The sequence below is a fragment of the Anoplolepis gracilipes genome, chromosome 10 (assembly GCF_047496725.1).
Source record: "Anoplolepis gracilipes chromosome 10, ASM4749672v1, whole genome shotgun sequence".
Taxonomy (NCBI): domain Eukaryota; kingdom Metazoa; phylum Arthropoda; class Insecta; order Hymenoptera; family Formicidae; genus Anoplolepis; species Anoplolepis gracilipes.
Genome location: NC_132979.1, coordinates 5,515,970 through 5,542,822, shown reverse-complemented (window position 1 = coordinate 5,542,822; position 26,853 = coordinate 5,515,970). Strand labels below are relative to the sequence as shown.

At 25.0% G+C, this 26,853-nt stretch overlaps 3 protein-coding genes across 9 annotated transcripts; all 3 read left to right on the top strand.

The window, feature by feature from the left end:
- The first annotated feature begins 359 nt into the window (after positions 1-359).
- Positions 360-5,527, top strand: LOC140670055 (lysosomal aspartic protease-like). 7 transcript variants are annotated; one of them, XM_072900475.1, is made up of 10 exons: positions 391-473; positions 1,119-1,166; positions 1,641-1,752; positions 2,688-2,929; positions 3,722-3,840; positions 3,969-4,168; positions 4,268-4,390; positions 4,461-4,605; positions 4,730-4,822; positions 4,915-5,527. In XM_072900475.1, exons 3-10 carry the CDS (start codon positions 1,691-1,693, stop codon positions 5,068-5,070), a joined length of 1,140 nt encoding a protein of 379 aa, XP_072756576.1. In that variant the 5' UTR covers positions 391-473; positions 1,119-1,166; positions 1,641-1,690; the 3' UTR covers positions 5,071-5,527. The 7 variants fall into 7 exon arrangements, with proteins under 7 accessions (XP_072756572.1, XP_072756576.1, XP_072756575.1 ...); XM_072900474.1 differs by having other exon boundaries at positions 1,088-1,166; XM_072900473.1 differs by having other exon boundaries at positions 1,088-1,189.
- A 1,206-nt stretch (positions 5,528-6,733) lies between these two features.
- On the top strand, positions 6,734-18,081 carry LOC140670331 (uncharacterized). Its single transcript, XM_072900889.1, has 17 exons — positions 6,734-6,842; positions 8,036-8,123; positions 9,407-9,648; positions 10,300-10,418; positions 10,551-10,741; positions 10,899-11,021; positions 11,087-11,234; positions 11,367-11,459; positions 11,552-11,695; positions 14,152-14,285; positions 15,325-15,566; positions 16,045-16,163; positions 16,285-16,484; positions 16,650-16,772; positions 16,840-16,978; positions 17,107-17,199; positions 17,292-18,081. Exons 2-17 carry the CDS (start codon positions 8,065-8,067, stop codon positions 17,436-17,438), a joined length of 2,316 nt encoding a protein of 771 aa, XP_072756990.1. The 5' UTR covers positions 6,734-6,842; positions 8,036-8,064; the 3' UTR covers positions 17,439-18,081.
- A 1,021-nt stretch (positions 18,082-19,102) lies between these two features.
- Positions 19,103-23,075, top strand: LOC140670417 (lysosomal aspartic protease-like). Its single transcript, XM_072900993.1, has 8 exons — positions 19,103-19,250; positions 20,279-20,520; positions 21,577-21,695; positions 21,828-22,027; positions 22,130-22,252; positions 22,315-22,453; positions 22,583-22,675; positions 22,758-23,075. The coding sequence occupies exons 1-8, from the start codon at positions 19,192-19,194 to the stop codon at positions 22,905-22,907; spliced, it is 1,125 nt and encodes a 374-aa protein (XP_072757094.1). The 5' UTR covers positions 19,103-19,191; the 3' UTR covers positions 22,908-23,075.
- Positions 23,076-26,853: the final 3,778 nt, after the last annotated feature.

Here is a 26,853-nt window from a genome sequence, read left to right as displayed (position 1 = left end):
AATAGTTGTTATAATATTTAATAATGTAGTGCAATCATTTCGTTTATATTATTCATACGAACAAAAATTAATAACAAAATTAATTAAATAATTATTTATAATATTATTATTATTATAGATAAGAATTTATTTGAGTGATTATTTAATCGAATAAATTTTATTTAAGTATAAATGCATTTGTTACAAATAAATTATATTTTATATCTATTATTCAAATAAAATTTTGTTTATCTTTACTTCATTTTTCATATTTAGTCATAATTAAGACGTTAAGAAAATTCTTAATATTTTGATGCTTTCTTGTTATTAATGCTTTCCTAGTGTGGTCTTTTTTCTATATTTTTCTTTGTTATCCTTAGGCTGGTTTATTATGTTTTTCTGCCTTTGTTCCGTATTACATTGTCGGCGCTACACGGAGACGTATCAGCGAATAGGTTGATCGAATTGACTTTCTTGTTTCACGGATCCTCTCGGTGAGTCTAAATTTCAATATTAGTTAAATTTGTAATGTCGGTTTCATCAAGTTTAAATTATTAATTTTTAAGTATTTTGATTCCCAGTTTTTCTTGAGGCAAATTTTTGGAAAGACTATGTAATAGTAATAGATAATCGATTTTAAATGTTACTTTCCTTTCGAATATCTCTTTTTACAAGAACAACTATTTTAATTTGTCACGCGTTATTATATTCTTTTTTCCGTATCTTTTTCTCTCTGTAATTTCAAGTTTTTGTACATCTTGTCTTATTTTTTATTTACCTTGTACAATTGTTTTTTCTTCATTAATCATCTTTTTATAATTATTCTTTAATTTTTATTAATTCCTTTTATTATGCATTATATTTGATTTTAATAGAGCAACTCAGTTCTTTTTACTTGACAATATGTTTAAATTATTTCTATGACAATATTTGTCGTTATTAAATAGCATTATTTTGATATAAATTTTATTGCTTTAATTAAAAATATAAGATATATTGTGAATGTAAGACAAAGACATACTTATAGGTAATTGTGTAGACAAAAATGTTTAAAGAAAAATATAATTGTACTAATAATTGTAATTTTATTTAAATAATTAAAATACAGAATGCTGAATAACTTCAATTTTTTAAAAAAGATTCAACAAGTTCAACTGTGTCTCAAGTCGTAGCAAAAATTTATCATAGTAAGAAAGACATATCATATTACGTGTGTACTTTATGCTCATTTTTTTCTAATTATTTGTATAGTTCTCAAAAAGAAAGATTTAATTTTTTTATCGCCAATAAATCAAATTGCATGCTATTAACATGAATTCTTCAATAATTTGTGCATGATTGTACTTGAATCTTGAACAGCGTAATATTAAATTTTATTGCGAAGTAACTAATATGAGTTTGTTGATAACTGCAATGACACTTCTTGCGAGCAAAATCTTACTTGTACAGTTTATTCTTTCATATTTCTCTGTCTAGTCGACGTAAACAATGAATTTTCTCAAAATGTTAATTTTTTTTCTTCATTAATAACTAAAAAAAGTACTAAACTATATTTTTTTATTTAATTGATCGATAGAAAAATTCGGACGTATATTTGCGCGATTATGTTGTTGCCCATCGACAAACGATAACTCTAATAGTTCACTATAATTTATTTTTAGTACGTCCATTTACAAGGTGTAGAAAGAAAATCTCCGGGAATTTTGGAAAGATGTTTTTCTCTTTCGTAGTAGCCGCGACATTCTTCGTGCTGATCGATGCGCAAATTCATAGGTAAGTACACATATTGTGCTACATTATCGGCTTAATATATTGAATTTATAAAAAGATCGATTAACACCTATGAAACACGCATTAATGATTGCGTTTTAATCAGAAATTGACAACATTTTTCTACAAAAACGTATGTTTGTTTATTTAAAAAAAAATAAAAAAAAGTAGAACCTTAAAATTAACAACTTTATTAATTATGTAACTTTTAGATTTTTAACTCTATTTGTTATAGTATTCTGCTTTCAAAAAGTCTACATTTTCTTGCTCGTATTTGACTTTTATATTTGTGTAACATTATTTTTGAATATTAAGCTTAAATAATGTTTATATTTATTTTTAAAATATAAAGTATTCGAAAACAAATCTCTTCACGAATTTGTGAAGTTCGCGCTTTTGTTTATTTTAGATATTGCGATCCTTATCGTGTTTCTAATAACATATTATCTGACGTATAAGCTCAAGTGTAAACATATTACTAAGGTGCTTTTTCTTATTTATTTTTTTTATTATTTATCTATATTTATATGTGTATACTCTATTTCTAATTAATACATCTAATTTTCAGTTATTTCTTTATATAAGATTGCATACAATCTTTGATTAAAAATCAGAGTTTGTTAAATAATAATGTTTTAATTTAAAATTTTAGAGTATAAATTTAGACTTAAATTTACATTATAAATTCAATAATATTTCAGATATATCTGCAATATGTAAAGCTTAGAATTTAAAAAAATATTAATTTAAATAATTAAACTTTAAACAATAATGCTTATACATAATCTTTTGTATTTATATATTGTAAATATGTATAGGAATTTTGATTTTTGTCATAATTGTGCGTGTGTGATCGTACACAGATTCTTCATAATTTATTTGTTTTTTAACTCTGTTCTATAAATGTACATGTCACAAAGGTTTTATATTACTTTAAGGATTCCATTATACAAGATGGATTCTGCCCGAACACCTATGAAGAAAACTAGTGTCGATTTCAAATATGTTTTACTGGAAAATAAAACTGCAACGATAAATTTGACCAATTTCTTAGACACGCAATACTATAGTACAATCAGTATCGGAACTCCGCCACAGATATTTAAAATAACGTTTGATACTGGTTCCTCAAATCTTTGGATACCATCGAAAAAATGCAAGTTTTCCACTGCTGCATGCCGTAAGTATCTTAATATATATACAGAATACATAATTAAATTAATTTGCGATCATAAAGGGCAAGCTATATATTTTTAACTGTACACTTCACGAATGTATATTTGTCTAACAAAAGGCAAGGAATTTTATTTTACTCTTCCTTTCTTTAAGCAAGGAAAATCTACTTTTTGCAAGTTATAAAATTTTTGATTTTTTTCGTCAAAAAATATTATTATATACTTAGCATGCAAATTAATTAATACTAAGTATATATAAAAAAATATGTTACTATTTACGTAATATAATATTTCATTATTATACATGCATTTATTATATATAATAATATTGATTACTGTTAAAAAACTTTAAAGAAAATTCTAATTTTTTGAAGAATTTATCTTCCTCTCTCTCAAATAAAAATATACATAGATAAATTACAAATATTATAAAATTATATACCATTTACTGATTATATAAAAATTATTAAAAATTTTACTCTACTCCAATAATTAAATTTTTCAAATATCTTTTAAAATCCTCAAAGAAAATGAACAAATGCAATTTTAAGAATTAAAATCATTGATAATATAATGTCACAAAATCAAACTTTACAATTTGCATGCCTTTTTGATATGCAATTAAACACACAGATACTCTGAAGGTACAAATGAGATTTCACACACAAAAATAACTCAAAAGTTAAAACAATAAATACATTTATATATATAAAATAATTAAAACAAGTATTGTATATTGAAATCAATAAAATTTTTTAACATTGATAACTTGTAATATTACTTATTATTTTTTACAGTAACGCATAATAAATATGATAGTACAAAATCCTCTACGTATCAACCTAATGGTACATCAATTGCGTTTGATTATTTCTTTGGCACTGTGGCTGGATTTTTATCAACTGATATAGTAAATGTAAGTCATCAGTAATTGATTTAATACAGTCCGACACCAATTACAATCGTAGTTTATAAACGGTACTAAATATTTTCTTAATATTCTTGTGCATGATGATTTCATTACTAATACTAATTTTTTTATAGGTTGCTGGCCTTAATGTTCAAAATCAAACATTCGGAGAAATAACTGAAGAGTCAAACACATTTATTTTGACAAAATTTGACGGTATTTTGGGCTTAGGTTATGAAAATATATCAGTTAAGGAAGTGAGGCCTGTTTTCTACAACATGATCAAACAAGGTCTAGTGTCACAACCTGTTTTCAGCTTCTATCTGAATCGGGGGTTCGTACCTTCTTTACATATGTCAAAAAGAGTCTTTAAATAAAAAAATGTATATGTATATGTACATATTAAAGTATAAACAATAAACAATTTATGCAGGGACTTTGCAGCCAAGATAGGTGGTGAATTGATATTTGGTGGTATCGATTCTGCTCATTATGACGGTGAGTTGCTCTACGTTCCTGTTACTAAAAAAGGATACTGGCAATTTACTATGGATAGGTATGTTATATTTTTTTTATAAATGACACTGATCATGTTGCAACAAATTATTAACATTATCGCGCTATAGTATCAAAATAGGTAAGATAGTTTTGTGCAAGAATGGCTGCCAAGCTTTTGCTGACACAGGTAGCTCACCATTAGTTGGACCTTTATCAGATGTCAATATTATTAACACATACATTAAGACTCTTATTAGTGATAAGGACGGAAATGTAAGTAAACAACCATTTTTTTCACTATAGCATAGTCTTTTAAAAAAATTATAAAAAATGTTATTGAATATTAATATTTGTTAATTTATTGATAATAATTTAATATTATCTTTTATTGTCAAAGCTGGATTGTGAGAGGATTGATGAGTTGCCTACAATTGGTTTTGTTCTGAATGGTAAGACGTTGAATCTTACCTCTAACGATTATATATTTCGAGTGAGTATTGTGAATCGTAATTAATAATAATTAACAGTTTAAATTACTTAAAAATACAAAAGTGTTCACACGGTGTATTCAATTTTTCGCAGATACTCGAGAAAAACGTCCTGAAATGTGCGAGCAGTTTCATTGGATTTGACGACGAAGAAAAATTGGGGTGGGTTCTGGGAAATGTATTTATTGGTCGTTACTATACTGTTTTTGACCTGGGAAATAACCGAGTGGGATTTGCTCCATCGAAATAAATGTCGGTTGCTTTTTCTGGAATTTACCGTTATATCTTAATGACAATTTTGCTAATAATTAAGAAAATTTTTTTTTTATAGCGTTTGATGCTTATTGATTTATAAATACTTATGCGATATATTCTTAAATCTATAAATATATCTATACTAAAATATTGATAATTATGCAGGCGATTCGCAAATATATAAGAGAGTAATTTTCTATATTATATATACATATAATACGCACGGTGTGTACTTATCAGAATTAGATATCAGACAAGATGTCAAGTTCTCTTATGAAGCATTTAAATTTCTTCAAAAAATATAGCCTTTAACGATGTCTCTTGACCGTCCTGTAGCTATTTTTTATAAAGTCACTTACAATGCTTCTACCTTTTGCATAAAAAAGAACACCGATCTTATTATTATAAGTGTAAATATTATATTATTGTAATAAAATTATTTTAAAAAATAATATTCCAAAATATATTAATTATTTAAAAGCATTAAGAAAATATTTGATAGTACTGATGTAAATATACATATATAATAGTATTATATTATTATTTCATTTAATTATTGCAATATATATACAATAAATAACCAAATAAAAGTCGTTCTCGAATATGTATGAAAACGATTCAATTGTGTAATTAATTACAATTTTCAAATTAAAATGTCTTAAAAGTTATATTGTTTTAATGCGCTTATATACATATAAATAATTGATGTCGTTTATTTCAATTAACAGATTCAAGAGTTTTTCCATCAAATCTTTTTCTATCAAACTTTCTTCCCTTATCTATCTTCATTCAACGATTACATAAAATGCACTTTATTGAATAAACACGTTTTGCACGTGTAACAGGGAGCAGACAAATTCTTAGCAGCATTTTTTTGACTTTCATACTGATCCTGACTCTTTACTCGAACAATAGAGAAATATGTTTGAAGACGGATAATATATAAAACATTATGCTCTATAGATATCTTGTTTTTAGATGTATACCACTTTTACACATTTGCAATTTTCATTTTAAGTACATGAGTATAGAATTGACAGAAACGAGAAGAAAATAATATTTATGACAACAAAGATAAATCAATTCTTCCAAGATTAATTAAATTATTTATAACAAAATAAAAGAAATATCTATATTTTTTTGGAAAATAAATGCAAAGGAATGATAAACAATAGCTACGTGATAATATTTTAATTTATATATGTATATATTTTGTTTTAATTTTTGCACGCAGTTATTGAAATCAATTGACAAAAATCAGAATAAAATTATTCTGTTCCTTTCTTATCTACCAATAAAAAAATATTTTATTTTGATAAAAAAGAAATATATGAATAACGTAATAATTATTATAATATTTAATAATATAGTAGAATAATTTTGTTCATAATATAATTAATTTTTATGATTAATTTTTATTTAAGTAAAAATGCATTTGATTAACAAATTATTTAAATATTTTTTCTAAATAAGAAATTATTTATCCTAAATAATACGTTTTTATTATTTTTATTCGTACGCAATTTACGTAACAATTTATTTCTATTATTCGTTAATTATTATTCCAATAAAATTTTGTCTATCTCTACTTCATCCTTCTTATTTACTTTAAAACGTTAAAAAGATTCAAAATATTTTGCTTCGTTAACCTTAGGCAGGCATATTATGTTTGTCTGTGTCCGCTTCGCGTCACTTTTACATTGGAGCTTCACGGAGACGTTTCGATTGGTTGATCGATTTGCTTTTATCGTTTAACGAATTCTCCTGGTGAGTCTAAATTTTAATATTAGTTAAATTTGTAATATCGTTTCCACTAAATTTTAATTATTAATTTCTGAGCGGTATTTTGATTCCGAGTTTTTCTTACAAATTATTGGTAAAATTGTGTAGTTGACAACCGATTTAGAATGTCACTTGCCTTTCGATTATCTCTTTTTGCGAGAATAACTATTTTATTGAGTCACGCATTATTACTCTTCTTACTGTATTCTTTTTCTTTGTAATTTTAATTTTTTTTAATTCTGTCTTATTTACTTATTTATTTTTAATTTATTCCTTACGATTGTCCTGTTTTTCCTGATTAATCGTGTTTTTATTTTTATTCATTTATTTTTGTTGGAGCCTTATTTTGTGTTAAATTTTATTTTAATAGAATGATTCAATTGCTTTTATCTGACAATGTGTTTAAATTATTTCTATAATAACATTTCTCGTTATTAAATTGCTTTATTTTGATATAAATAAATCACCCTTTTTTAATAAAAAAATAAATAAAATGTACTGTGAAGATGACTGGATAAAACAGAGACATATATTTGTGTCACAAAAAAATGCTTAAAAAGAAAAATAATTGTATAATTTTTTCTTGAATAATAACAATAGAAAATGTAGAATAACTTTTCAATTTTTTAAAAATGTTGTTCAAATGTGTTTCCAGTTATAGCAAAAATTTATCCAAAAAACATGGTACATCAAGTACATTATCATCAATTTTTTAATTATTTGTATAATTTTCAATTTTAAAAAATTCAATTTTGTTATCGCCAATTCATCAAATTGCATATCATGAACATGATTTTATAAATAATTTAGGCATAATTGTGCTCCAACCATGAACAGCGTATAATATTTTATTGTAAAGCAGCTAACATAAGTTGATAGTTACAATGACACTTTTACGAGCAAAATTTTATTTTATTTTCAAAGTTCATTGTTCCATGTTTGTTTGTCTAATCGACGTAATTTATTTATTCGAAATAATTTATTCTTTCAAAACGTTAAATGTTTCTTCCTTATTAAAAATTAAAGACAATAGTAAATATATTTTTAGATTTGGTTGATCAATAAAAATTTAGAAGTGTGTTTTAAATGCGCGCGTTCATACTGTCACCGTCGCATGTCGATAAACGAGAGCTCTAATAGTCCACTATTTATTTATTTTTTGTATGTCCACTTACAAGGTGTAAAAAACTCTGATAATTTTGGAAAGATGATTCGCTGTTTTATACTGGCCGCGGCACTCTTTATGCTGATTAATGCGCAAATTACGTAAGTACATATACAATACATTGTGTTGCATTATATTACATCACGACATGATATATCAAATTTATAAAAAGATCGATTTATACCTGTAGACTGCATTTCCTAAAATCAAATTAAAAACCTGCGTAATGTGATTACGGCTTAATCAGAAATTAACAAAATTTTTCTACAAAAATGTGTCTATTTGTTAATGAAAAAATAAAAGTAGAACTAAAAATTAATATTTTATTAATTATACAACTAAAAAGGAGCCATAAGTCAAAACGTTCAGAGACAACGTCGAAACGTTCTGTAATTTATAAATTTTATTTTTATGTGTTTGAATTTTATAGTCAGATTAGTTATGGTATTGTGCTATCAATATAAAGAACATTTTTTGTTATTTGTATTTGATCTTTATGATATTATATTTGAATATTAACGAGATATTTGAGATTAAATAATAATAATATTTACTTATTTTAAAAGACTAAAAAACGGTTTTGAAAACAATACTTTCTATAAAGATTCATTTTTTTTGTTTATTTTAGATATCGCGATATCCTTATCGTGTTTCTAATAACAAGCTATTTTTTGATTTGTAAGCGCAGATGTAAACACAATATGTATATTACTGAACTGCTTTTTCATACTTGTTTACTTAACAATATTTCTACATATCCGATTTATAATTAATACAATCATATAATTTTAAGTTATTATTTGTATAAAATTGCGTACAACGATATCTAAAAATCTGAGTTTATTAAATTACAATGTTTTAGTTTAAAACTTTAGACTTTTGACTATAAATTAAATAATATTTTAGATATATATGCATTATATAAATTTAATAAGTAAAAAAAATTAATTTATATAAACTTTGTTAGATAATTATGCTTACACATAATTTATTTATATTGTAAATAGGTATATATATATAGTAATTTTGATGTTTGTGAAAATTGATCATACATAGATTCCTCATAACTTATATTATTTTTAAATATCTGCTCTTTGTATCAGTAAAAATGTAACTATATATTAAATATATTATATATATATATATACACATATAATATACACGTATACATACATAATAGTATACAACATATAGTTATATTTTTGCTAAACAAAGAGTAGATATTTAATAATAATATAAGTTATGAGAAATTAATGTATAATTAAAAAAAATTGTTTTTTATACACACATATATATATATATATATATGTGTGTGTGTATAAAAAAAAATTTTTACGTATACGTGTGTGTATATATCACAAAAGATATTTTATATTACTTTAAGGATTCCATTGTACAAGATGGATTCCATTCGAAAAAATTTAGAAAAAAAGGGTATCGACTTGAAACAAGTTTTGACCGACAATAAAACTGCATCAGCAAATTTGACTAATTATTTAGACGCCGAATACTATGGTACAATCAGTATCGGAACTCCGCCACAGGAATTTACAGTAATATTTGATACTGGTTCCTCAAATATTTGGATACCATCGAAAAATTGCAGTTTTTCTGATATTGCTTGCAGTAAGTATTCTAATATATATACAGAATAATAATAAATTTGCGCTCATAAATAGCTAGCGATATATTTTTAACTGTGCGCTTCACGAATGTATATTTGTCTAACAAAAGGCCAATTCAGAAGAATTTTATTTCACACTTCCTTTTTTAAAGCCAGTAAAAACTTTTTGCAGGTTATAAAATTTTCGATCTTTTTCATCAAGAATATCATTATATACTTAGCATGCAAATTAATTAATACTCAGTATATGTTACCATTTATGTAATATCATATTTCATTGCTTATATATCCACATGTTATATTTAATAATATTGATAACTGCGTAAAAATGTTTAAAAAAATATAAATTTTTTGAAGAATTAATCTTTCTTTTTCTCAAATAAAAATATACATAGAAATGCTATAAAATTTTACTTCATCTACTAATTAAATTTTTGTATGCATTTAAATATGCCATTGATTTATTGACACTGATAATCAATAATACAAATAAGATTTCACATACAAAAATAACTCAAGAGTTAAAATAAATGCACTTTACATATATAAAATAATTGGAACAAGTATTGTTTATTCGGATCAATAAAATTTGATCTTATTGAAAATTTTTTAATATATTACTAACTTATAATATTACTTATTACTTTTTACAGTAGTACATCGTAAATACGATAGTACAAAATCTTCTACGTATCAACCTAATGGTAAAGATGTTTCTATTTTTAATCAATTTGGCAATGTGATTGGAGTCTTATCTACTGATGTAATAAACGTGAGTCATTAATCAAATAATTCAACACAGTTCCATAACAACTACAATCATAGTTTATAAACATTACTATGTATTTATTTAATATTCTTGCGCATGATGATGTTTTATTATTAATTTTAATTTTTTTTATAGGTTGCTGGACTTAATATTCGAAATCAAACATTTATAGAAGCGACTGAACAGACAGGCAACTTCTTCAATCATGGAAAGTTTGACGGTTTCTTGGGCTTGAATAATGACAGCATAACAATTACGCCTATTTTCTACAACATGATCAAACAAGGCCTAGTGTCACAACCTGTTTTCAGCTTCTATATAAATCGGTTTGTATCTTCTTTACATGTTTAAAAAGTAATGTTTAAATTTATAAAATTAAAAATAATGTTTAAATTAAAAAAATATGTACATATATATATATATATATATATATATATATATATATATATATATTAAAATATTAAAATTATATCATTTATGCAGAGATATTTCAGCCAAAATAGGTGGGGAAGTAATATTTGGTGGTACCAATTCTGCTCATTACAACGGTGAATTATTCTACGTTAATGTTACTCGTAAAGGATACTGGCAATTTAAGATAGACATGTACGTTATTTTCTAAATGACGCTAATCATGTAACGAATTATATATTAACATTATAATGTTGTAGGATCAATTTAGGTGACAGCACTATCTTGTGCACGTCTGGCTGCCAAGCTAGAGCTGATACGAGTAGCTCAAGAATAGTTGGACCGAAATTATATATTAGCATTATTAACAAATACATTGATAATCTTATTGGTGATGGTAAAAAAAATGTAAGTAAACTATCATTGTTTTCACTATGGCATAGCCTTCTAGAAAATTCATAAAAAATGTTACAGAATATATATTAATACTTATTAAATACTTTACTATTAATAATTTAATATTATCTTCTGTTCTCAAAGCTGGATTGTGATAAGATTGATGAGTTGCCTAAAATTGGTTTTGTTCTAAACAGTAAAACGTTCAATCTTACCTCTCACGATTATATTGTTCGAGTAAGTATTATGGATCAAAATTAACAATAATTAACAGTTAAATTATTTAAAAATGCAAAGTGTTCACACATTATGTATTTAATTTTTCGCAGGAAATACAAGAAGGCGTCATGAAATGTTCAAGCGGCTTCTCTGAAACACAATTTTCTAAGATATGGTATCTGGGGGATATATTTATTGGTCGTTACTATACCGTTTTTGATCTGGGAAATAACCAAGTGGGATTTGCTCCGTCGAAATAAATGTCGGTTGCCTTTTTTAGAATTTTGCCGTTATATCTAAATGACAATCTTGCTAATAATTAAGAAAATTTCTTCTTTATAGCGTTTGATGCTTATTGATTTATAATTTTTATTCATAAATACTCACGCGATATTCTTATATCTATAAACATACCTATAACAATATTTACCAAAATATTGATAATTATGCAGACGATTCGCAAATATAAGAGAATTATCTTCTATATTGTATATATAATACGCACGGTGTGTACTTATCAGAATTAGATATCAGACAAGATATCAAGTTCTCCTATAAAGCATTTAAATTTCTTCATAAAATATAGCCTTTGACGTCAGTCTCTTGACCTGCAGCTACTTTTTATAAAGTGACTTATAATGCTTCTACCTCTACGCAAAAAGAAAACACCGATATTATTATACGTGTAAACTGTATAATACTATTATACATATTTACATCAATGTTATCAAATATTTTCTTATGACTTTTAAATAATTAGTACCTTTTGGAACAACATTTTTTAAGATGATTTTATTATAATAACATAATCATTATTTGCATTGTACTAGCATTGATGTAAATATATTTAATAGCATTATTATTGTCTCATTTAATTATTGTTTCTAAAATAAAGAACAAAATAAAACTCATTTTCCAAGATATATAAAACCGATTCAACTGTGTAATTAATTACAATTTTTAAATAAAAATATTTCAAAATGAATGGATATGGATTACTGCTTAATAACTACTGTTAACTGCTGTTTCTTGCAAATAAAACATCATTTGCAAAGTCTATTGTTACATGATTAAATCAAATTTTCTTTTAATAATTTATTAAAAATGCAGAAGCGTGAAATGTGCTGAAGAAAAGATTTTTTGTAAATCCGTTAAATTTCGTTAGTTTCCGTTTTCATTTATCTTATAACGTATCTAAATAAGATTAACATAAGTACTGTAATTCGTGACACCAAATCATTTCATCCCAGAGATGGGTAAGTATTCAAATACATTTTTATTTATAATAGTTTGTTATTTGAAAATTGTATTCGTTATTTGTACTATTCGTTCCTTCCACTCTTTCTTATTTACATTAATCATTATTTGATATTCATTATATGCGTTATCTTAATTTCTATTTGTGTTAAATATTTTTTCTATTATGTATATGTTTAAAGTACTTTAATTTTTACACATAATTTTTGAAACCAATTGACAAAAAATATATTACATTAAAATTTTCCTGTTTCTCTTTTCTCTATCAGTAAGAAATTATTTTATTTTAATGAAACAAAACATATAAATAAAATAATGATTATTAATATTTGATAATGTAGTGCAATAATTTCGTTCATATTATTTTTAGTAGCACAAAATAATAAAGATATATTAGTTAAATAATTATTTAGAAAAGAATGTATTTAAATAAATAAATTTTATGCAGTTGTTACAAATAAATTATACTTTGTTTCTATTATTTATCATCTATTATTCGAATAAAATTTTATTCATTTTTATTTCATTTTTCTTATTTATTACTTTTATTTACTCTTCTTATTTACTCATTATTAAGACGTTAAAAAAGTTCTAGATATTTTGAAGACTTTTTGCTGTTGATGTTTTTTTTAGTTTTTGATCTTTTTTCTATATTTTTTTTCGTCAGTCTTAGATAGGTATATTATATTTGTCTGTTTCCGCTCCGTATCACATTGTCGGCGCTTCACGAGGATATTTCAGTAAATAGATTGATCGAACTGACTTTCTTGTTTCACGGATTCTCCCAGTGAGTCTAAGTTTAAATATTAGTTAAGTTTGTAATGTCAGTTTCATTAAATTTAAATTATTAATTTTAATTTCTAGGCGGTATTTTGATTCCGAGTTTTCCTTAAATTGTTAATAAAACTGTGCAGATAATGAATTTTGACTGTCTTGTATTTGGTTTTAGAGCATCTATTTCTACGAGAACAACTATTTTAGAATAACTATTTGTCATGTTATTACATTCTTTTTTTCATATCTTTTTCCTTGTGTAATTTCAAATTTTTGTAAATCTTTATTTCTTATTTATTTCGTACAATTGTTATTTATTCATTAATCATCTTTTTATTTATTAATTTTTATTAATGCCTTTTTATTTTGTATTACATTTGATTTGAATAGAGTGATTCAGTTGTTTTTATCTGACAATATGTTCTATAACAATATTTCTCTTTTTTAAATAGCTTTATTTTGATATAAATTTTACTACTTTAATAAAAAATATAAGACATATTGTGAAGGTAAAGCAAAGACATATAATTATGTAGACAATAAATGATTGAAGAAAAAATAATTGTACAATTTTCATTTAAATAATTAAAATACAGAATGTAGAATAATTTTAATATTTCAGAAAACTTTCCACAAGGTCAACTGTGTCTCAAGTCCCAGCAAAAATTTATCATAGTAAAGAAAATACAATTTAAATTTGGTACATCCACTTAGAAGGTGTAGAAAAAAATCTCCGGCCTTTTTTGGAAAGATGTTTCGCCCTTTTGTAATGACCGCGGCACTCTTTGTGTTGATCGATGCACAAATCTTTAGGTAAGTACATATATTGTGTTGCATTTGGGATAATATATTGATTTTATAAAAAATCGATTTACACCTATGAAAAATGCGTAAGTGTGATTGTGTTTTAATAAAAAAGGAACGAAATTTTCCTATAAAAATACATGTTCGTTTATTTAAAAAGAAATAGTATTGATAATAAAGTAGAATCTGAAAATTTTTTAACAATTTTATTAATTTTAATACAACTGAAGAAGGCATAAGTCAACACCGAAACGTTATGTAATTTGTAGTTTTTTATTTTTACGTTTTAAATTTTTAACTTAATTATGGTATTGTGTTTTCAAAAACTACATTTTTTTGTTGCTCGTATTTGACCTTTTTATTTACATAATATTATTTTGAATATTAACGATCTTAAATAATGATTATAATTATTTTAAAAATAGAATATTTTTGAAAACATAATTTTCTACAAAGTTTGCGTTTTTGTTTATTTTAGCTATTGCGATCTTTATCGTGTTTCTAATAATAAATTATTTTCTGTGTAACAAGTGTAAACATATTACTGAGTTGCTTTTTCTTCTTTGTTTATTTATCTTTTTCTCTCTCTATTTTTAAAATAATTATAATCATTATTATATATCTATATATATACATACATATGTATATTTATATGTATATATTCTATTTCTAATTAACTATCATCTAATTTTAATTTATTTGTATAAGACTTATAACACATCTTTGACTAAAAATCGGAATCTATTAAATTATAATTTTTAATTTAAAACTTTAGACTATAAATTTAATAATATTTCAAATATATGTAATATATAAACCTTAGAATTAATAAAAATCAACTTAAATAATTAAACTTTAAATGATTTTTAATGATAATACTTCTACATAATCTTTTATATTTATATATTGTAAATATATATAGGATTTTTTATTTTTATGACAATTGTGTGTGCGTGTGTGATCATAGATTTATCATAATTCATTTTTTTTTTTAAGTCTGTTCTATATGTATCTACGTCACAAAAGATTTTTTTTATATTACTTTAAGGATTCCATTGTACAAGATGGATTCTATTCAAAAAACTTTGAAAAAAACTGGTATCGACTTGAAACATGTTTTGACTGAAAATAATACTGCATCGATATATTTGAACAATTATAAAGACGTGCAGTACTATGGTAAAATTAGTATCGGAACTCCGCCACAGGAATTTACAGTAGTATTTGACACAGGTTCCTCAAATCTTTGGGTACCATCAAAAAAATGCCAGTTTCCCAATATTCCTTGCTGTAAGTATCTTAATATATATATATATATATATATATATAATATTAATTTGTACCCATATATACATAGCAATATATTTTTATGTTATATATTAGAAACTATAAGACTTACGAATGTATGTTTAACAAAAATCAAATTAATAATTTTATTTCACACTTCTGTTCTTGTTTTAAGCAAATAAAAACTTTTTTTACAGGTTATAAACTTTTCAATATATTTTTCATAAAGAAATATGTATTTAATGAGTACAAATTAATTAATACTCACATCAGTATATAAAATATCTTACCATTTATGTAATATTTTATTACTTATATATACATATATTATGTTTAATAATATTGATTACTGCTTAAAACATTGAAGAAAATATTAAATTTTTAAAGAATTAATTTGGATAATTAAATTTTCTCTTTCTCTCTCTCTCTCTCTATATATATATATATATATATATATATTTTTTTTTTATTATTTTCACAGTATTACATCGTAAATACGATAGTAGAATATCTAGTACGTATCAACCTAATGGCAAACCGTTTGCAATTTCTTACGGCACTGGCGATATGTCTGGATTCTTATCCACTGATGTAGTAAATGTGAGTCATCATTAATCAAATAATTCAATACACTAACTACAATAATTTATAAACATTACTAAGTATATTTAATATTCTTGTGCGTGATGGTATTTTAATGTTAATACAAATTTTTTTATAGATTGGTGGCCTTGATGTCCGAAATCAAACATTCGCGGAAGCGACTAATGAACCGGGCAATACGTTTATTTATGCAGTGTTTGACGGTATCTTGGGCCTGGGTTATGACACGATATCGATCGCTGGAGTAACACCTGTTTTCTACAACATCATCAAACAAGGCCTAGTGTCACAACCAGTTTACAGCTTCTATCTGAATCGGTTCGTATCTTGTTTACACATGTCTAAAAAAAAAATGTTTAAATTAAAAAAGAATATATATATATATATACATGTATATATGTATATATGTGTGTGTGTGTGTGTGTGTGTGTGTGTGTGTATGTGTATGTATATTAAAATATGAAAAAAAAACAATTTATGCAGAAACTCTTCAGCCAAGATAGGTGGTGAATTGATATTGGGTGGTACCGATTCTGCTTATTACAACGGTGAAATCTACTACGTTCCTGTTACTCACAAAGGATACTGGCAATTTGCCATGGACAGGTACGTTATTTTTTAAATGACACCAATTATGTTGCAATTATTTAATAACATTATATTGACGTTTTAGAGTCAAACTAGGTAATAAGGATATCTTGTGCCCTTATGGTTGCCAAGCTATAGCTGACACAGGTACCTCGCTAATAACTGGACCATTGTTAGATATTGCCATTATTAACACATACATTGGAACTAATAGTACTCGCTACGTAAGTGAACAATCATATTTTTCGCAATAGCATAGTCTTCTGGAAAAATTATAATAATGTTACTGAATATATGTTAATATTTATTGATTTATTGATTAGTAATTTAATATTATCTTTTGTTCTCAAAGCTGGACTGTGATCGGATTGATGAGTTGCCTACAATTGGTTTTGTTTTGAATGGTAGGACGTTCAATCTTACCCCTCAGGATTACGTTCTTCAAGTAAGTATTATGGATCGTAATTAACAATAATTAACAGTTTAAATTACTTAAGAATGCAAAGTGTTTACACATTGTGTAATAATTTTTCACAGGAGAAGGAAGAAGGTGTCCTGAAATGTTTAAGCGGCTTCTCTGGATTTAACTTACCGCTATGGATTCTGGGGGATGTATTTATTGGTCCTTACTATACCGTGTTCGACCTGGGAAATAACCGAGTGGGATTTGCCCCTTCGAAATAAATGTTTGTTGTCCTTTTTTTAATTTACTATAAAATCTAAATGACACTCTCGCTAATAAGTAAGAAATTTTTTCTTTATAACGTTTAATGTTTATTGATTTGTAGTTTTTATTTACAATTACTCATGCGATACTCATAGATACTCTCGTATCTATAAAAATATTTATAACATTATTTACCTAAATACTGATAATTATGCAAAAGCATATATAAAAGAATGTTCTTTTATATTGTATATAACATGCACGTTATATACTTCTTACTAGAACCAGATATCCAAACAAATATCAAGTTCTACGAATAAAGCATTTAAATTTTGTCAAAAAAATATAGTCTTTAACGCCGGTCTCTTGACGATGTCTTGCAGTTATTTTTTATAAAGTGCCTTCTAACACTTCTATCTCTATGCAGAAAGAAGAACACCGATATCATTGTATATGTAAACATTATATTATTGTGCTACAATCACTTTGAAAAATATTGTTCCAAAATATATTGATTATTTAATAGTACTAATAAAATATTTGATAGCACTGATGTAAATATATTGTACATGTATATAAAAGCGTTCTTATGTTATGTCATTTAATTATTGCTCCTATAATAAAATAACAAAATAAAACTGTCTCTTTGAAATATATAAAGGCGACTTAATTGTATAAATACATATAATTTTCAAAAAAATGTTGCAAAAGTCGTTGCGAAAATCGATTTGATGTGCTTGTTAACGTACAAATAATAGTTTTTATCACAATCGACATATCTAAGGGTTTCCGAATCTTTTTCTATCAAACCTTTTCCATCATGTATACCTTTATTCAACAGTTTCATGAAATGCATTTTATCAAAAAGCATGCACTGCACATTTCCGTGTAACAGCTAACAAATCTTTGATATTAAACTTGATTTTAAGTTCTATTTGTGTTACTTATTGCAGTTTTTATTATATTTATACTAATTTTAATGATTTAAATTGTTTTATTTTTTAATATAAGTAAATTACATACATTTAATAAAAATATGAGATGTGGTAAAGATAGTAAATATAAAGCAAAGGCATATATGTAGACAAAAACAACTAAAAAGAAAAATAAGTGTACAATTTTTAATAATTAATAAACTACAATTTAAAAAGAAAACGTCGCTTAACTGTGCCTCGGAAGACGAAAAAACATTTATCAAAGTAAAAAATATACTACATCACCTGTTGTGTACTTTAGCATTAATTTTTTTTAATTATTTGTACAGTAATAAGAAAAGATTTTTCTTTTTTTTATCACCGACCGACCAAGTTGCATGTCAACAACATGAATTTTTCAATTATTTGTGCATAATTATACTTTAATCTTTAACAGTGCGACTACTTATTGTAAAAACAGTTGATATAACCTTGTTACTATTTACAATGTTATCTTTTGCGAGCAAAATGTCATTTGCAAAGTTCATTGTTGCATGACTGTTTATCTAGTCGACGTAAATAATGTTTTCTTTTGAAACGCTGATCGCTTCTTCCTCATCAATCACGCACACATTTTATAATTTATTTGAATACAGCTTGTACTAATTAAGGAAAATACTAAACAATATATTTTTAGATTTGATTGATCTATAGAAATCCGGAAGTTTCGAATGCGCGCGATCGTATATATAGTTGTCGCCGCCGCAAGTCGATCAACGAGAGCTCTAGTAGTCTCGAATTTATTTTTTGTCATCCATTTACAAGGTGAAAAAACTTCATCGAAAATTTCCGAAAGATGTTTCGCTTTTTCGTGGTGGCCGCGGCACTCTTTGTGCTGATCGATGCGCAAATAAGGTAAGTCTATACATTGTATTGCATTATATAGCGTTATGTTATATCAAATTTATATAAAAATCAATTGACACATCCAATTTCTTAAAATCAATATGAAATCTGCGTAAATGTAATTTTTTAATCAGAAATGAACGAAGTTTCTGTACAAAATTGTATGTTTGTTTTTTTTAATAAAAAAATAAAAATAAAACCTTAAAAGTAATAACGTTATTAATTATAGTACAACTGAAGAAGACATAAGTCAATGCCCAAAACGTTCTGTAATTTGTGTTTTTTATTTTTACGTTTTTGATTTTTAACTCGATAATTATGATATTGTGCTACCAATTAAAACATTTTTTATTGCTTGTGTTTGGCTTTATATGTTTATATATTATTATTTTATTATTGAATTTACACAATATTTATATTTATTTTAAAAATTTATTTATTTAAAAAAATATATATATTTGAAAACAAGATTCTCTACTAATTCGCGAAGTTCGCGCTTTTGTCTATTTTATCGCAATATTCTTATCGTATTTCTAATGGTAAACTATTTTCTGACATGTAAGCACAATAAATTACAGACAATGAGTTACTTTTTCTTACTTATTTACTTTGACGATATCTCTACATATATCCTTTTTCAATTAATACTGTCATCTAATAATTTTGATTTTTATATCTTTATAATATAAGATTGTAACGATGTTTTAATTTAATTAAAATTTTAAACTATATATTAAATAATATTTCAGATATGTAAATCTTGGAATTAAAAAAATATTGATTTAAATAATTAAACTTTGTTATATAATAATATTTATATTATCTTTAGTAATATTTATATTGTAAATATCAGTACAGTAATTTTTGTATGTTAATTATGGTAATTTTGATTTTTGGCACTATTGATCGTATATAGCTTCCTTGTAACTTATATTTTTTTTAGATGTCTGTTATTTGTATCATTAAAAAATAATATTATATATTTACATATGTGTGTGTGTGTGTACGTAACAAAATGTTTTCTATATTACTTTAAGAATTCCATTGCATAAGAAGGATTCTGTGCGAAAAACTTTGAAGAAAGCTGGTTTCGACTTGCAAAAACTTTTGGCTGAAAATAAAACTTCATCAGAACCATTGATCAATTATTTAGATGCTCAATATTATGGTGTTATCAGCATCGGAACTCCGCCGCAAAACTTTGCAGTAATATTTGATACTGGTTCTTCAAATCTTTGGGTACCATCGGCACAGTGTGACGATTTTGATATTGCTTGCAGTAAGTATTCTGATATGTACGTAAGACTAATAATTAATTTGCGCCTATAAATACATAGCAATATACTTTTAACTGCGCGGCTCACGAATAAATGTTCGTCTAACAAAGGTGAATTAAGAAAAATTTTATTTCATACTTTCATCTTTGCTTTAAACAGATAAAAATTTTCGCAGGTTATAAATTTTTCGATATTTTTCGTAAAAAAATATGTACTTGTTAGTGAGTAAAAATTATTTAAAACTTAGTATATAAATATGTTATTATTTATCTAATATTTTTTTCATTATTTATATATGCACATATTGTATTTAATAATGTTGTTTGTATATATTGCTTAAAAACATTGAAAAAATGTTTTTTTGAATATTTAGTATGTCTCTCTTTTACATCAAAGTGTACATTGAAATATCGTAAATGTTGTAAAATTCTATTTTATCTATCAATTATAATTTTTAATATATATTTTAGAATCTTTAAACTTCATCGGACTTTCATTTCAAACCTTAAGTTCAATATTAAAGTCAATTTGACACTACAGGTAAATTGAAACGCTAATTAAAGATAAATTTAAATGTAAAATGTGGATAAAGTAATAATAAAGTTATATAGTTTGATGTATTTTAATGCTATTAGAGCTATTAAATAAACAATATTAACGTTTTGATTTTGTGAGAAACTTAAGTAAGATTCTATGTTTCGATTTTTACCAAAAAAGATGTGTAAAAAAATCAAATTAACACTGATGTCCCATGAGAATGAAATGAGATGAACAAATGCAATTTTAAAAATTAAAATCATTGGTAATATTAGAAAATGAAGCCTTTACAATTTACGTGCACAGACTATTTATTCAATTCATCAAACTCAATCTTCAAAGATACAAAGAAGCTGTGCCACAGACAGATAACTCAAGAATTCAAACGATAAATGCATTCACATATACATATATATACACAAAAATTAAACATTTGTTTATTCTGATCAATAAAAATTTCTTTTATTTTTGAAAATTTTGTAATATTGCTAATTCGTGATATTACTTACTATTTCTTGCAGTATTACATAATAAATATGATAGTAGCGAATCCAGCACATATATACCAAATGGTGAAAAGTTTTCTATTCAGTATGGCAGTGGCAGTTTGAGTGGATTCTTATCTACTGATGTCGTGGAAGTAAGTTATCATTAATCAAATAATTCAATAAAGTTGCAACTACAATCATAGTTTATAAATATTTCCTAAATATTTTTTTGTTATTTTCTACTGCACGATAATACTTTATTATTAACACTAATTTTTTTATAGGTTGCCGGCCTCCCTGTTAAAAATCAAACATTCGCAGAAGCGACTGAAGAGCCGGGCTTAGCGTTTGTTCTTGCACAGTTTGACGGTATCTTGGGCATGGGCTACTCTAATATATCCGTCGATGGAGTGGCGCCTGTCTTCTACAACATGGTCAAACAAAAGCTGGTGCCACAAGCTGTTTTCAGCTTCTATCTGAATCGGTATGTATTTTTTTCCACTATGCTCAGTGCATGCCTAAAATTGTTTTTAATAAAAAAATGAGATATATACATTAAAATCTAAAAAGTATACAATCTATGCAGAGATCCTTCAGCTACTGAGGGGGGTGAATTGCTATTAGGTGGTATGGATCATGCTCATTACGACGGTGATATCACCTACGTTCCTGTTACTGAACAAGGATACTGGCAAATTGCCATGGATAGGTATATTATTTTCTAAATTATTTATTATGTTACAATAAATTATTAACATTATCACTCCGTAGTATCAAGGTAAATAATACTGACGTCGCATGTAAAAATGGCTGCCAAGCTATTGCTGACACAGGTACATCACTAATAGCTGGACCTCCAGAAGAAGTCAACATTATTAACAAACTAATTGGAGCTGATAGTAATGGAGTCGTAAGTAAACAATCATATTTTTCACTGGCATAGCCTTCTGTAGAAAAATCGTAAAATGTTACTAAATATGTATTATTTAATATTTGTTAAATTACTAATTAATTATTTAATATTATCTTTTGTTCAAAGGTGAATTGTAGTAAAATTAATACGATGCCTAACATTGGTTTTGTTCTGAAGAATAAGACGTTTAATCTTACCCCTGAGCAATATATTCTTCGAGTAATTATTATACATCGTAATTCAATTCAAATTATTTCAGAATACGAAGTGTTCACACATTAAAGTATTTAATTTTTCACAGGAGACAGAGAATGATGGCTCTACTTCATGTTTGAGCGGCTTTCAGCCAATCAACTTACTATTGTGGATTCTCGGCGATGTATTTCTTGGACCTTACTATACGGTGTTCGATTTAGGAAATAACCAAGTGGGATTTGCATCGTCGAAATAAATATCGATTGCCTTATTTTGAAGTTATATATAAAAAAATGACAACCTTGCAAATAATTATATATTAAATTGTTTTTGATACTTATTGTTGCATAATTTTGTATATGTACTTATAAAGAGAGATGTGTGACATATTTGAAAGTTAAAATAAAGATATATGCAATAATGATATGATCTATCAATTATTTCATATCTATGTTATATCTGTGTAATATGTCTATTTAATATATTTTATATTGTTCAAACAAGCAAATAAATCTATTAAAATAAAATAATCTTATCTTGTACTTAATAACATTAAGTTCATATATTAACTTTTCACAGTTTTATTTAAAATATTATTTAAAATATTATTTGTTCTGTATATAATAATAATTATATAACAATCAATAATAATGATACTGTATAACAGACAATATAGTAATATGTTTTATAAATTGTTTTGTTAATATTGCCGATAAGAACAAGCGATCATTTTCTTTCTCGTAATGTATGTTGAATTATCTTCTTAATAATATCGTGTTTAAATTGCCTTCTATTTTTCAATATAAATAAAAATTATGATTTTTTAAATAAAATAATAAAGTATTTCAAAAATATCTACATTATTTCTTTTAAAAATTTCTTTTTGTAGCACCACTTTTTGTCATGATTTACATTTATCATAAAAATGTAGATAATATAAATCTTTAAGGTTTGTATATAGACTCGAGATGAAAATCGGAAAATCGGTATTATTTATTTCTATGAAACTAACATATCGTCCGTAACAAATTTTACGATTGCAATACTCGAAAACCATGCATAATTTCTACTTTAGAAACTCGCATTTAGAAAACAAAATAATTTATAATATATTTCTACTCATACAATTACATTTTCCTTTTGAAAAAAGTCACTAGATCTTTCCACATTAATGATTTAAATTCATGTATTTAATCCTTTAATTTTTGAAACAAGCATATTTAAGACAATGCAATCATTTAAAATATGTAATTATATTAAGAATAAGATAAAATTCTCTATAATATCTCTTTCTCTTTAGGTTTTGAAATGAATATAACAACTAATACATTTATACATCATATTTTCTAATTTGTAAAAAATTTGCTATTATGTAAATTAAACGTCATTTAATAAAACTTGAAAATAATAACATATAATAAAAAGCAAGTGCTTTTATGTATTTGTATATAATGTACACATTATATACGTAATCAATAACCATTATATACTTGATCAAAATAGATTCCCTTGAACGAAGCATTTGAATTTCCTCAAAACTATCTCCAACTTCCTCTTTCTGTCTATTATTTAACAGAGTGACTAATGACGCTTTTATTTTAAAAAAGATATAACACTATAAATAATGCACTTGTAATATTATAAAATTGTATTATCTTAAAAAATATTCTTCTAAAATATTAATTTTTAAAAAATACTAGAAAATATTTAATAGCACTAATAAATATGTATGTATATAAAAACATTCACAATCTTATTTAACTCACAATTTTATTTAATTATTGCCATAACAAATATTAAAATAAACCGCTTCTATAAAATATAAAAGCTTTTAAAATATGTAAATAATTATACTTTGTAAATGTAAATGTCTCATAAGTTGTTTACTCCAAATATAGCAGTTTTAATGCATTCGTAGGCGTGCAATTAATTGGTTTTGTTCATTTCAATCGACAGATTCATGGTTTCATCTTCTATCAGATCTACATCAAGAAATATTCCGGATACTCGAGCAAACTTGTCAGAAAGTAAATACAACATCGTGCTTTTCAGACACATTTTGATTTTGTGTTTCTTGTACATTGTTGTTTTAATTTGCATTTGTAGTACACTAATTTTATAATGGTTATAATTACTATTTATAATTATACAATTATATCCTTACTATAAATATTAATATTTGTATCAAAGTCTTGTTATTGAAAAACAATGTATGCTGATCAAATCTTCTCTTTCTTTTGTTATATATAAATTTTATTAAATATCTCTTTAACGTAACATCTTATACATTAAATAATTAATCTTTGATATCAATTATAAATTTAATCACTGCATATTATCCTTTATGGCAATTTGTCATAACTCTTTATTTTCTATTATTTGTGTTTTGATTTTTATTGCTTTTATTAATTATTTGTTATTATTTGTTTTCTGTTATGCGACAATTATCTTTGATCCTTGCATACATTTTGTCGGATGCAGGAAATAACGTGTGGCTTGGTAACGCACGTGGTTCTATATATTTGCGTAAACATGTATTCGTGACAGAAGGTATTAGGATTTCAGGTGAGAACACACACAAATATACATATAATGCGATTCTATTGATGCTAGTAGAAAATTTCAAGATAAAATTAAAAAATCGAGATACTAGATATGTAAAAGTGTTGACACAAAAATTGTTACACAATATTTTTTATCTTATTTTTAAACATATGTTATGTATTTTTATTATTGTCAGATGAAAAAATTTAAAAACTCAAGCACATGCTAACTAATTTTGCTTGTCTTTTACTTGTCTATTAAAATAACTTTGTTATATAACTTAAGATTGTGCCCTTACCAACTGTAAAATTGTATTACACACTACTCGATGAAATAAAGAATGATTTCTTCTTATCAATAGTTCTTCAATTTGAAGATGTTACAATTCGGCAAAAAATTATTGCAAAGGGCAATTTTTATTTTAAAATACTTTAAATAACAAAGTTTTTATTTTTATTAAATATTTCTTCGATTATTTGACACACTGTCATACACGACATACACACATCACAATTAAATATAATATCAGAATTAATAATTCAAATTTTACAAATATAATACATTGCGTAAATACAATTGTATGTGATATGTAAAATTTGAAAAATTAAAATTTATAAAATAAGAATCATACAAAATGCAACAGACTATTTATACAAGAATAATAAAAATAACAACCAAAATATATTCTGTATTTTTTTTATTCACATTTATCGATTATATAAAATATTATAATTTGATAATGTTATCTGATATTTGATGTCTTTTTTATTTAAATGTTTATTAAATAAATTATATAAATGTAATGTGATCAAATATATAAAATATATTTACTAAATAAATAAATATATTTAAAAATAATGTAACTTATACACAAAAAATTATACTTAGATTTTAAACTAAATTCTCTTTAAATTTAACTTATATTTAATTTAAATATAATTTATAATTGAATATCTCCTTTAGTAGCCTTAAAGAATGTCTCGTAAAGTCCCAGACACAGATTATTTATTCCACTCATATAAATATTACTATAGCGCTAAAAATATCAGTGAATAAATTAGAAATTCTTGTTTTGTACATTATAATTGGCACAAGATCGGCACATACGATCGTTCTGCGATAGATTATATCCTGAAAACCATCGTTCAACAAAAACTGTTTTACTTAAGACATACTCAGGATATCACAAACTTTTTTTTAATGACAGAAGTGCTGAAGTATCAGAGCAAGATCTAGGCGATGTTTGCAATAGCTCCTGTTGCTTATCGCGGCAGAACGAGTTTAATTATGCGATTCCTTTCATCTCTTAGATATTTGGTTATGGTAGATTCAATTGACATATATAATGTAATTATAATTTATATAGAAAAAATTAACTTCGCTGTAATAAACTTTAAAGATTTCATGAACTAAGTATCGTCGTAGACGTTAACGAAATTATTCGGTGTATGAATTTCAGTCTACTAGCAAATGGATGGAAAAATTCGAGCAATTAGCGCAAAAGATACCATCACGCAATTCTTTTGCACAAATTTACTCTTCCTAATTGTTGAATTTTATAAGGAACACTTTAACAAAAAACATGCTTTTAATGTGCTTTAATTATATTTGAATTTTGTAAATAATTTTCTGCGAAATAATATAATGGCTTTTTCATA